Source organism: Oryx dammah, unplaced genomic scaffold, assembly GCF_014754425.2.
Source record: "Oryx dammah isolate SB20612 unplaced genomic scaffold, SCBI_Odam_1.1 HiC_scaffold_11, whole genome shotgun sequence".
Classification (NCBI taxonomy): Eukaryota; Metazoa; Chordata; class Mammalia; order Artiodactyla; family Bovidae; genus Oryx; species Oryx dammah.
Window position 1 is genome coordinate 28,932,379 of NW_024070195.1, and position 13,640 is coordinate 28,946,018.

A 13,640-nucleotide genomic window follows, 5' to 3' on the forward strand; every position below is an offset into this window, starting at 1 on the left:
AGGTTGTCTTTCTTCTGGGGAATTGGAATGAACTTTTACATGGAAATAGCAAAAATGAGAGCTGGGAGAAGACTCTGGGCTCACTTAATAGAGAAAATGTTTCAGCCTAAAAACTCTAAATCTCTTCTCCTAAGAGCACATTGTCAGACATCAGGATGGTCACTTACTGAGCAAGTATGTATGAATTTTAAGAAGTCACTTATTTTCTTCTAAGCAACTTGGCCTAGGCAAGAAATGTATTTAAGAACTTCCCTGCTAATATTTGAAAATCACAATTGTTCTGATGTGAAAGTGAAGTTGCTCGGTCGTGCCTGACTCTTAGCGACCCCATGGACTGCAGCCCACCAGACCCCTCTGTCCATGGGATTTTCCAGGCAAGAGTACTGGAGTGGGGTGGCATTGCCTTCTCCATAAGACCCAGCACAGCTAGCTAAATAAATTAAAAAAGTGCAGTAACTAAAAACTGGTCACAATTTGTTAAGTGTCTGACTAAAGTTGAGAAGTTGACAGATACCTCCCTGTGCAGACATCATGCTGCTGCTGCTGCTGCTAAGTCGCTTCAGTCGTGTCTGACTCTGTGCGACCCCACAGATGGCAGCCCATCAGGCTCCCCCGTCCCTGGGATTCTCTAGGCAAGAACACTGGAGTGGGTTGCCATTTCCTTCTCCGATGCATGAAAGTGAAAAGTGAAAGTGAAGTCTCTCAGTCGTGTCCGACTCTTCGCCACCCCATGGACTGCAGCCCACTAGGCTCTTTCATCCATGAGATTTTCCAGGCAGGAGTACTGGAGTGGGGTGCCATTGCCTTCTCCGAATTGTTCTGAAACATAATGCATATTTAATGTTTGTTTTTATACAAATTATGATAAAATTTGCTCCCTCTAGTGGTTAACAATATAAAATCATTTAAAACTTAGCTTACATGTATGGCTGTGTGTTTTACTTTTTTAACAGTAAAAAATAAGTGATGATGAGGAAAAAGTACAGTTATAATTTAATATCATCTTAAGTAATTTTAATGATTAAAATTCTTAACACAAAACTTCCTCATTAAAGTTGATGTTATACATACTTTTTATGTACATGTTATATGTTTAAGTAAGCATCTATGCAAATAAACCACTTAAAAACTATTGTCACTTGGATAATCTATTTTCATTTCATTTAATTAAAAAATTATATAGTGGTGATCTTTTTAACATGCATTTTCTTAATGTATTGAATTATTTTGATATATTAAAAATAAGTTATAACTTTAAAGTTACATTGCTTTTATATGTTTAAAAACAAGTAAAAACTAGAAGTATCCATATTACATATGACTTCAGGTACTTATAAATGGAAAAATACACATTTCAGTGTTGGAAGGAATTTCAGTAATCATTTTTGTCTTAATCCCCTCATTTTTACAGCTAAGTAAACTAAAGTTCCAGAGAAGGCAATAGCAACCCACTCCAGTATTCTTGCCTGGAAAATCCCATGGGTGGAGGAGCCTGGTAGGCTGCAGTCCATGGGGTTGCAAAGAGTCAGACACGACTGAGCGACTTCACTTTTCATGCATTGGAGAAGGAAATGGCAACCCATTCCAGTGTTCTTGCCTGGAGAATCTCAGGGACGGTGGAGCCTGGTGGGCTGCCGTCTTTGGGGTTGCACAGAGTGGGACACAACTGAAGTGACTTAGCAGCAGCAGCAGCAGCAGCAAACTAAAGTTCAGAAAGGTCTAGTGACTTGCCCAGATCACAGTTAGGAACAGAACAAACTAGAAGACATATTTCCTGTCTCATAGTCCATTCTTTATCTGTTTTATTAATAAATCATCGCCAGTTTTGGCCACCTCATTAGGGTAGATATTTAAGGTATACAGTAATTAGGAAGTAGTGAATTATGAGATGAAGGATAATATATTACCTTCATAATGCTCGTATAGAAGATTATTTAGGTGATAAAAAATAAGCACAACAAATATTTAGTATTTCAAATGATTATAAGAGGTAATGTTTTATTGCTTAAGCACAAACTAGGCACCTGGGCTCTTAATTCTAAGTCTAGTTTGTTTCCTAATTTGTTTAAATTTATTTGATATTCTGAAGACTAAGACAGATTTTGGCAAAGAAAGTATGCATCAGGCACTCCTAATCGTATCATCATTTGCAGCTGCAGTATATATCAGTTGGCTTGTTTTGCTTTTTACTAAATGTTTTAGGATCCTTACAATAACATCATTCGTACCACAGTAGAAGCAATGGCAGCAGTGTTTGGAGGTACCCAGTCTTTGCACACAAATTCTTTTGATGAAGCCCTGGGTTTGCCAACTGTGAAAAGTGCTCGAATTGCCAGGAACACACAAATCATTATTCAAGAAGAATCTGGGATTCCCAAAGTGGCTGATCCTTGGGGAGGTTCATATATGATGGAATCTCTCACAAATGATATTTATGATGCTGCCTTAAAGGTGAGTTTTTTCTCTTTGAAACTTTGCTTTCAAGATTTACAGATTTATGAAGATTTATAGATTTTTGATTTATAAATGAGATCATTTATAGATTTATATCAGGATTTATAAAGTGAGAGTAAAGGGGAATTTTAGATTTGACTTTAAAACTGAAATTTAATTTAAAAGTATATTTTTATTTATATCATTTTATTCAAAGAGTTAAAAAGATGACTAAGGTTAAAAGGCTATAATAAAATAAGCAGTCCTTTGTCTTCCACTTACTTGTTTCCATGCTTCCTTGAATTAGCTACATTTTTTGTTTGTTTTTGTCTCCATATTTTAAAATTACATGTGTATACTGTTTGTCCTGACTCAGTCAGTTTTAGACCTTATCTATTGCTTTGCTAGTATGGTGCTGTGGTATTTTAGCTGGATCTTGCCCCTTCTTTCCCATCATACCATAATACTCATGTATTATAATTATATCTCAGTGTAAAACCTTCCTGAAGCCCTCTAAATTCTCGTTTTATTTAGACTGGTTTCTCTCTGGACCATTACTATCCTTGGACTTCCCTTTGTTGTTACTCTGGGAATTCTTTTCACCTCTGCTATGCTGAATCTGTATCCTGAATCCTGTCTCTTTGTTAATTATCCCTTGTTGTTCTGAAGCACATCTTATGAGAACCTCCTAAAAATGGTCCATGGGAAATGAATTATTTGAAGCTTTGGATGCTTGAAAATGTCTTTATTCTACTTTCATATTTGATAGCCTTGGTTTGGAATTTTTCATTTGGGAGTTTGTAAGCAAATATGTAAGTTTTCACTTACTTTTTATTCCAGCTTCCAATATTTCTGTTCAGAAATCTGATGCCATTCTCACCCAGGCTCTTTCTTTCTGAAAGCTTTAGGATCTCTTCTTTATTTTTGTATTGATATATCTTTGGTATGTGTATTTTTCCCTACATTGTCCTTGACCTTTGGTGGACATTTCTTCACCTGGCCACTTTTTCATGTTTTCATGGCTCTGTGAAATAGTCATATATTATTTCTTTGGTAATTTCTTTCCTGTCATTTTTCTGTGATTTCTCTTTTTTAGAACTTCAGAAATCTTGTTCTGACATTCTTATAATGCATCTTTGAGGGTTTTTTCCCTGTTTTTTTTGAAGAGTCCTCAGCTTTAATACTTTAAAATTCACATATCATGTTTTTAATTTCTAAGAGGTCACTTTTATATTCTACTTTTTCTGCTTGCATGCCATACTATTTGTTTCATTAATACAGAATCTCTTCTTCCTTTTCTGAGGATAATTATATCTTTTGAAGTTTTCTTATATATCCTATGTTGTCACTGTTCCTCTGTGTACCTTTTTGTTTGTAGTTTTATTCAGAATGCAGGGTTTTGTTTCATACACATCTTATCCTTGCCTCTTCTGGTACTTGATGTTTCATAGGCCATTGCTTCTCTAGTAAGTTTTGGTTTTCCTGACAGAAAGGGAAAAGGTAGTTACAAACTCTCAAGTAGTTTCCATCTTTTTAGCTTCCTAAAAGATTCTTGGCTTCTGTTGAATCTAGTATAGGTTTCTCTTTCTTAAATTCGTCAGGGGAAAGCCAGTTTGACCTTGCTCCTTTCTGAGAAGTCATATCCCATTCCACCATCCATTTTCCACTATCTCATGCATATATGAGGCTGCGATTGAAGGTTTAGATGTTTCTTGATGTCAGTAAAGATAGAGTTATATCGTTACTCTATTCCTCAAATAAAAAATAAACTGGCATTTTGAAATCGTTTTTTAGAGTCTTTATTTATGTAACCAGGGAAACTTTATTTATATAACTATAATTAAAGACTACACAATTAGTGTTATCTTTAGTTGGCTTCTCAAACAAGTGAGAGCTGTTGTGTTTTCCAAAATGGAATTGTTAGTTCTTCTGTTGTCTTTTCTGTTTTGTTTTTTTTCTTGTTTTTGTTTTTAAAATTAATTAATTTATTTTAATTAGAGGCTAATTACAATATTGTGGTGGTTTTTGCCATACATGACATGAATCAGCCATGGGTGTACATGTGTCCCCCATCTGGAACCCCCCTCCCACCTCCTTCCCCATCCCATCCCTCTGGGTTGTCCCAGTGCACTGGCTTTGAGTATCCTGTTTCACGCATCAAACTTGGACTGGTCATCTATTTCACATATGGTAATATACATGTTTCAATGCTATTCTCTCAAATTATCCTACCCTCTCCTCCCAAAAGGTCCAAAAGTCTGTTCTTTATATCTGTGTCTCTTTTGCTATCTCACATATAGGGTCATTGTTACCATCTTTCTAAATATCATATATATATGCATTAATATACTGTATTGGTATTTTTCTTTCTGACTTACTTCACTCTGTATAATAGGCTCCAGTTTCATCCACCTCATTAGAACTGATTTGAATGCATTCCTTTTTAATAGCTGAGTAATATTCCATTGTGTATATGTTCCACAGATTTCTTATCCATTTGTCTGCTGATGGACATCTAGGTTGCTTCCATGTCCTAGCTATTGTGAACATTGCTGCGATGAACATTGGGGTACATGTGTCTCTTTCAATTCTGGTTTCCTCGGTGTGTATACCCAGCAGTGGGATTGCTGGGTCGTATGGCAGTTCTATTTCCAGTTTTTTAAGGAATCCCCATGCTGTTCTCCATAGTGGCTGTACTAGTTTGCATTTTCACCAACAGTGTAAGAGGGTTCCCCTTTTCTCCACACCCTCTCCAGTGTTTATAGACTTTGGTAGCAGCCATTGCTGACTGGCATGAGATGGTACCTCATTGTGGTTTTGATTTGCATTTCTCTGATAATGAGTGATATTGAGCATCTTTTTGTGTGTTTGTTAGCCATCTATATGTCTTCTTTGGAAAAATATCTGTTAGTTCTTTGGCCCATTTTTTATTGGGTCATTTATTTTTCTGGCATTGAGCTGCATGAGCTGCTTGTGTATTTTTATGATTAGTTCTTTGTCAGTTGCTTCAGTTGCTATTATTTTCTCCCATTCAGAAGGCTGTCTTTTCACCTTGCTTATAGTTTCTTTCATTGTGCAAAAGCTTTTAAGTTTAATTAGGTCTCATTTGTTTATTTTTGCTTTTATTTCCATTACTCTGGGAGGTGGGTCATAGAGGATCTTCCTGTGATTTGTGTCAGAGAGTGCTTTGCCTATGTTCTCCTCTAGGAGTTTTATAGTTTCTGGTCTTACATTTAGGTCTTTAATCCATTTTGAGTTAATTTCTGTGTATGGTGTTAGAAAGTGTTCTAGTTTCATTCTTTTACAGGTGGTTGACCAGTTTTCCCAGCACCACTTGTTAAAGAGATTTTCTTTTCTCCATGGTATATTTTTGCCTCCTTTGTCAAAGATAAGGTGTCCATAGAGCGTGGATTTATCTCTGGGCTTTCTATTTTGTTCCATTGGTCTATATTTCTGTCTTTGTGCCAGTACCATACTGTCTTGATGACTGTTGCTTTGTAGTAGAGCCTAAAGTCAGGCAGGTTGATTCCTCCAGTTCCATTCTTCTTTCTCAAGATTGCTTTGGCTATTTGAGATTTTTTTGTATTTCCTTACAAATTGTGAAGTTATTTGTTCTAGCTCTGTGAAAAATACCATTGGTAGCTTGATAGCGATTGCACTGAATCTATAGATTGCTTTGGGTAGTATACTCATTTTCATTATGTTGATTCTTCTGATCCATGAACATGCTATATTTCTCCATCTATTTGTGTCATCTTTGATTTCTTTCACCAGTGTTTTATAGTTTTTTATATATAGGTCTTTTGTTTTTTTAGGTAGGTTTATTCATAAGTATTTTATTCTTTTTATTACAATGGTGAATGGGATTGTTCCCTTAATTTCTCTGTTTTCTCATTGTTAGTGTATAGGATTGTAAGGGATTTCTGTGTATTAATTTCATATCTTGCAACTTTACTATATTCATTGATTATCTCTAGTAATTTTCTGGTGGTGTCTTTGGGGTTTTCTATGTAGAGGATCATGTCATCTGCAAACAGTGAGAGTTTTACTTCTTTTTTTTTTCCATCTGGATTCCTTTTATTTCTTTTTCTTCTCTGATTGCTGTAGCTAGGACTTCCAAAACTATGTTGAATAGTAAGGAGAGTGGGCACCCTTGTCTTGTTCCTGACTTTAGGGGAAATGCTTTCAATTTTTTGCCATTGAGGATAATATTTGCTGTGGGTTTATCATATATGGCTTTTATTATGTTGAGGCATGTTCCTTCTATGCCTGCTTTCTGAAGAGTTTTTATCATAAATGGGTGTTGAATTTTGTCAAAGGCTTTCTCTGCATCTATTGAGGTAATCATATTGTTTTTATATTTCAATTTGTTAATGTAGTGTATCACATTGATTGATTTGCAAATATTGAAGAAAGCTTGCGTTCCTGGGATAAAGCCTACTTGGTCATGATGTATGATCTTTTTAATATGTTGTTGGATTCTGTTGGCTAGAATTTTGTTGAGGATTTTTGCATCTATCTTCATCAGTGATAATGGCCTGTAGTTTTCTTTTGTTGTGGCATCTTTTTTGGTTTTGGTATTAGGGTGATGGTGGCCTCATAGAATGAGTTTGGGAGTTTATCTTTCTCTGCAATTTTCTGGAAGAGTTTAAGTAGGATGGGTGTTAGTGCTTCTCTAAATTTTTGGTAGAATTCACCTGTGAAGCCATCTGGTCCTGGGCTTTTGTTTGTTGGAAGATTTTTGATTAGTTTCAATTTCCATGCTTGTGATGGATCTGTCAAGATTTTCTATTTCTTCCTGGTTCAGTTTTGGAAAGTTATACTTTTCCAAGAATTCGTCCATTTCTTCCAAGTTGTCCATTTTATTGACATTTAGTTGCTGATAGTAGTCTCTTAGGATCCTTTGTATTTCTGTGTTGTCTGTTGTGATTTCTTCATTTTTATTTCCAAGTCTTGATTTGATTCTTCTCCCTTTTTTTCTTGATGAGTCTGGCTAATGGTTTGTCTATTTTATTTATCTTCTCAAAGAACCAGCTTTTAGTTTTGTTGATTTTTGCTAAAGCCTCCTTTGTTTCTTTTTCATTTATTGCTGCTCTAATTTTTATAATTTCTTTCCTTCTACTAATCCTGGGGTTCTTCATTTCTTCTTTTTCTAGTTGCTTTAGGTGTAAAGTTAGGTTATTTATTTGATTTTTCTCTTGTTTCCTGAAGTAAGCTTATATTGCTATGAATCTTCCCCTTGGCATTGCTTTTACTGAATCCCATAGGTTTTGGGTTGCTGTGTTTTCATTTTTGTTTGTTTCTATGCATATTTTGATTTCCTTTTTTATTTCTTGTGTGATTTGTTGGTTATTCAGAAACATGTTGTTTAGCCTCCATATGTTTGTAATTTTAATAGTTTTTTTTTCCCCTGTAGTTGACATCTCATCTTACCACATTATGATCAGAAAAGATGCTTGAAATGATTTCAATGTTTTTGAATTTACCAAGGCTAGATTTATAGGCCAGGATGTGATCTATACTGGAGAATGTTTTGTGTGTGCTTGAGAAAAAGTTGAAATTCATTGTTTTGAGGTGAAATGTCCCATAGATATCAATTAGGTCTAACTGGCCCATTGTATCATTTAAAGTTTATGTTTCCTTGCTAATTTGATGTTTGGTTGGTCTGTCCTTAGGTGTGAGTGGGATATTGTCTCCCATTATTATTGTGTTACTGTTAATTTCCCCTTTCATACTTGTTAACATTTGCCTTACATATTGAGTAGCTCTTATGTTGGATGCATATATATTTATAATTGTTATGTCTTCTTGGATTGATCCTTTGATCATTATCTAGTGTCCTTTTCATGGCCTTTATTTCAAAGTCTGTTTTATCTGATATGAGTATTGCTACTCCTGCTTTCTTTAGGTCTCCATTTGCATGAAATGTCTTTTTCCAGCCCTTCCCTTTCAGTCTGTTTCAGGTGGGTCTCTTGTAGACAGCATATAGAGGGGTTTGTTTTTGTATCCATTCAGCCAGTCTTTGTCTTTTGGTTGGGGCATTCAACCCATTTACATTTAAGGTAATTATTGATAAGTAGATCCCGTTGCCAATTACTTTGTTGTTTTGGGTTCAAGTTTATAAACCTTTTGTGTGTTTTCTGTCTAAAGAAGGTCCTTTAGCATTTGTTGAAGAGCTGGTTTGGTGGTGCTGAATTCTCTGAGCTTTTGCTTGTCTGTAAAGCTTTTGATTTCTCCTTTATATTTGAATGAGATCCTTGCTGGGTATAGTAATCTGGGTTGCAGGTTTTTCTCTTTCATCACTTTAAATATGTCCTGCCATTCCCTTATGGCCTGAAGAGTTTCTATTGAGAGATCAGCTGTTATCCTTATGGGGTTCCCTTGTGTGTTATTGTGCTTTTCCTTTGCTGCTTTTAATATTTGCTCTGTCTGTTTGATCTTTGTTAGTTTGATTAATGTGTGTCTTGGGGTGTTTCATCTTGGGTTTATCCTGTTTGAGACTCTTTGGGTTTCTTGGACTTAGGTGGCTATTTCCTTCGCCATTTTAGGGACATTTTCAACTGTTATCTCCTCAAGTATTTTCTCATGCGCTTTCTGTCTATTTCTTCTGGGACTCCTATGATTCGAATATTGGGGCATTTAACATTGTCCCAGAGGTCTCTGAGGTTGTCCTCACTTCTTTTAATTCTTTTTTCTTTTTTCCTCTCTCCTTCATTTATTTCCAACATTGTATCTTCCACCTCACTTATCCTATCTTCTGCCTCAGTTATTATACTGTTGGTTCCCTCCAGACTGCTTTTGATCTCAGTTATTGCATTATTCCTTATCAATCGACTCTTCTTTATTTCTTCTAGGTCCTTGTTAAACATTTCTTGCATCTTCTCAATCCTTGTTTCTAGTCTATTTATCTGTAACTCCATTTTGTTTTCAAGATTTTGCATCATGTTTACTATCATTATTCCGAATTGTTTTTCAGGTTGACTCCCTGTCTCTTCTTTGGTTTGGTTTGGTGGGCATTTATCATGTTCCTTTACCTGCTGAATATTTCTCTGCCTTTTCATTTCATTTAGATTGCTGTGTTTGCGGTGCCCTTTCTGTAGGCTGGAAGTGTTCCGTTTTATTGTGGAGCCTGCTCCCTGTGGGTGGGGTTGGACCAGTGGCTTGTCAAGATTTCCTGGTTAGGGGAGCTGGTGTTTGTGTTCTGGGGGGTGGAGCTGGATCTCTTCTCTCTGAAGTGCAATGAAGTGTCCAGTAGTGAGTTTTGGAGTGTCTGTGTGTTTGGTGTGACATTGGGCAGCCTGTATATTAATGTCAGGGCTATGTTCCTGTGTTGCTGGAGAATTAGTGTGGTATGTCTTGCTCTGGAATTGTTGGCTCTTGGGTGGAGTTTGGTTTCAGTGTAGGTATGGAGGCTTTTGGGTGAGTTCTTGTCTATTAGTATTCCCTGGAGTCAGGAGTTCTCTGATGTTCTCAGTTTTGGATTTAAGCCTCCTGCCTCTGGCTTTCAGTCTTATTCTTACAGTAGCCTCAAGACGTCTCTATCCATACAGCACATGATAAAACATCCTCGATCATAAAATGTCTATGTTGATGGTGAAACAGTTCTCTACAGTGAGGGACACCCAGAGAGGTTCACAGAGTTACATGGGGAAGAGAAGACGGAGGAAGGAGATAGAGGTGACCAGGAGGAGAAGAGGGGCAGTCAAAAGGAGAGAGACCAATCTAGCCAGTAAGCAGTTCCCTAAGTGTTCTCCATAGCTCAGAACACCCAGAGAGATTCACGGAGTTAAGTAGAGAAGAGAAGGGGAAGGGAGGAGATAGAGGTGACCTGGGGGAGAAAAGGTAGAGTTAAAAGGGGAGAGAGCAATCAAGCCAGTAAATCACACCCCTAAATGAAAATGGGTACTGAAGATTACATTCTTAAAGGTACAAAATTGATAACAAATACCAAAAAGCAAAGATTAAAAATCTAGAGTAGAGGTTAGATTCTCAAAAATACATATTAAAGATAACAAAACCAGTCATAAAATTATAAAATATATATAATGAAACTTGCTTTAAAAATAGAGTCTTTATTTTTTTTGCAAGGTAATTATAGTTTATAAAAATGAAAATTAAAGGAGTAATAAATAATTTTAAAAATTTAAAAGTGATCATAGTAAAAATATATCTAGGAATTTCTTTGGAGCTGTTGTGAGCAATGTGGGGTCAGTTCAGTTTCAGATAGTTCCTTGTTCCAGCTTGTACTTGTTCTCAAGTTCTATAGGCCCCCTCCAGTGCTTAGTCAGTGTTAACTACAGGGTTTTAATCTGTTTTATCTGTCACTTCCAGAACGGTTCCCTCCTGTTTATTTTGGCTTCCTCTGTTTGCAAGTTTCTTCAGTGTCTAAATTCCATCCTGACACAAGGGTGCAAAGGTGGTCACTTGTTTAGGCTCACTTGTTCAGTTGTGTTATGGGGAAGGAGGGATACTGCAAACAAACATTGCTGGCATGTGTGGGGAGTGCTTGCTGTGTATGGACCACACTGGGTTTGCTCCAGCTCAAGGCAGTGTGTGCTTCCCAGGTCTAAGTTGCTCAGGTTCTGGGGTACTCTGCAAGTGCACAGACTTGGTTGGGCATGCGTTTTGTGCCCTTCCCAGGTCTCAGCAGCTCAGGCAACCAGGTGCTTGGCGAGTGCACTGTCCCAGGTGGGCTGTGCATCTTAATCATCTCCCTGGTCTTGGCTGCTTAGTTTCCTGGGTGTGCCACGAGAGCATTATCTCAGGTGTGCTGTGTGTCTCCCCTGGGGAGCTGATCTCAGGCTGTGTCCCTCCTGGCAGATGTCAACTGTCCAGGATCTCAGGAAGACGTGGTTAGCAGCTGGGAACCTGCTCACAGTTTGGTGGAGGATGCCGGTCTCTGGAGCAAGATTGCAGCAGCCCCTTGCCTTCTGGTTCAGGCTGTCACATGCCTTTCTGCCTCCGGCGGGGGCTAGGGCCCTGTATGCAGCCGACTAGCTATCCTTTGGTATTCGCTCAATCCTTTGCTGTGTGAATGGGCCAGTCTTCACGTTAGAGCCTTTTGCAGTAAAGTTCTCCTTTTTTTTCCTTTCTGAGGATCCCAAGTTTGGGTTGCTATCTCATGTTAGCTCCCTCAGATTGTCCTCAGGGCATTCATGCCCGGTCCTTAACCTAAGCACCAGTTATGCAGCCCATGCCTCCCTGTCCAGCCCCTGCTTGCTGGTGGCAGATGCAAGTGTCTGGGCTACTTCTCTACTGGCAGTTGTGGTTAGGTGTGTATTCTGTGGGTTTTTTTTTTTTCTTCTCCCTGTTATGTTGCCCTCTGGGATTCCAAAACTCCCCACAGACCTGCCTGTGAGAGAGTTTCTTACTGTTTGGAAATTTCTCCTTCATGCCACCTCCCCAGGACAGGTCTCCATCCCTAACTCTTGTCTCACTTTTTCTCCTTTATATTTTGTCCTACCTCCTTTAGAAGAGAATGGGCTGCCTTTCTGGGTGCCTGGTGTCTTCCGCCAGCATTCAGAAGTTGTTTTGTGGAAGTTGTTCAGCATTCAAATGATCTTTTGATGAATTTGTGGGGGAGCAAGTGGCCTCCCTGTCCTATTCCTCTGCCATCTTGGGTCCTCTCTCCCCTTCTGTTGTCTTTTCAAATGATTTTAAACACAGAATGTCCTTTTTAATTGATGTAATTTGCATATTTACATTGTGTTAAAGTGTACAGTGTAAGGATTTAATATTTGTATATATTGTTGAAGAATTATCTGAATAAGTTTGGTTAACATCCATTACTACACATAGTTACAGATAGTTTTGCTTGTGGTGAGAGCTTTTAAGATCTATGCTCTTGTGAAGTGAAGTCACTCAGTCATGTCTGACTCTTTGCAACACCATGGATGGAGTAGCCTGCACCAAGCTACTCCATCCATGGGATTTTCTAGGCAAGAGTACTGGAGTGGGTTGCCATTTCCTTCTCCAGGGAATCTTCCTGACCCCGGGATCGAAGCCAGGTCTCCCACATTGTAGACAGACTGTTTACCGTCTGAGCCACCTATCAAACAGTATTGTTAGCTCTGCAGAATTTCTAATCAATGCTCTTGTCAACTTACTTCTTTTCTCAAGAAACATTAAATTTATCACTAAAATAATTTATAATTTTATTAACTTTAGTATTTACATAGCATAACATGTTTGTACTATTTATTAAAATATTTTCATATTTTCTCCTAGTTTTCTTATAGTTTCTTCTAGTAATGTGTTTTTCTTATTAGCTCATTAATGAAATTGAGGAGATGGGTGGAATGGCCAAAGCTGTAGCAGAGGGAATACCTAAGCTTCGAATTGAAGAATGTGCTGCCCGAAGACAAGCTAGAATAGATTCTGGTAAGACAAAGTAAAAAAGGTTTTATGTGAAATGAAGTAATTAAAAACAAATATTAATTTGTATTTGAAGATAGCACATATAGTTAATAGAACAAAAGTTATGGATAAGTGAAACTTGGATAAAATGTTTCTCATGAGTCTATATGTATCTATCTCTGTGTTGTATTTTTGCATGCCTGGACACACATGGGAAAACATGTATAAAGTATATTTGGAGGCTTTATAAAGCAGAGTTTGTAATTATAGTTTATCATTTATAAATTTTAAAGGCTTTTTTTGTTGTTGTTATTTAAAAGTGATTGGCTTTAAGGGAATTAAACTACTAGAAAAGCTCTTGCACATTTATCTTCTACCTTATAAATCTTAGATGGTAGCTGCTACTACTGTCTTAATTTTGTAGTGTTAGAAGAGAGTTTATCAGAAGCTCTGGGAAAGTTTGAGAGAATAATAAAAGCCCTCCCTTACAGATATTCTGATATCTGCTTGTCTTTTCCCCTTCTACCCCTATTCCATATTGGTATTTGCTGATCTTTATTGATGTCTATTAAGAGTTAAGAATACTACTTAAAAATATTAAACTTATAAGAAAAGTATGTGGTGATCAGAGTATTACTGTTAGACAATTATTTGTGAATAAAATCTACATATTATTTTCCTCTGGGAAATTGACAGGTTCTGAAGTAATTGTTGGAGTAAATAAGTACCAGTTGGAAAAAGAGGAGTCTGTGGATGTTTTGGCAATTGATAATACTTCAGTGCGTAATAAGCAGATTGAAAAACTTAAGAAGGTAATAACAGCTATCATATTTTGAGTGGTTTTTTTTGGT

The 13,640-nt window shown here is 37.1% G+C and overlaps 1 protein-coding gene across 3 annotated transcripts in view; it reads left to right on the forward strand.

Moving 5' to 3' along the window:
• Window positions 1-13,640, forward strand: part of MMUT (methylmalonyl-CoA mutase) — a 40,463-nt gene that overhangs the window by 12,575 nt on the left and 14,248 nt on the right. For all 3 annotated transcript variants that reach the window (XM_040249493.1, XM_040249495.1, XM_040249494.1), the window contains exons 5-8: window positions 3-174; window positions 2,203-2,451; window positions 12,702-12,813; window positions 13,486-13,601. In XM_040249493.1, coding sequence (XP_040105427.1) covers window positions 3-174; window positions 2,203-2,451; window positions 12,702-12,813; window positions 13,486-13,601 — 649 coding nt within the window. The remainder of the gene's footprint in view (window positions 1-2; window positions 175-2,202; window positions 2,452-12,701; window positions 12,814-13,485; window positions 13,602-13,640) is intronic.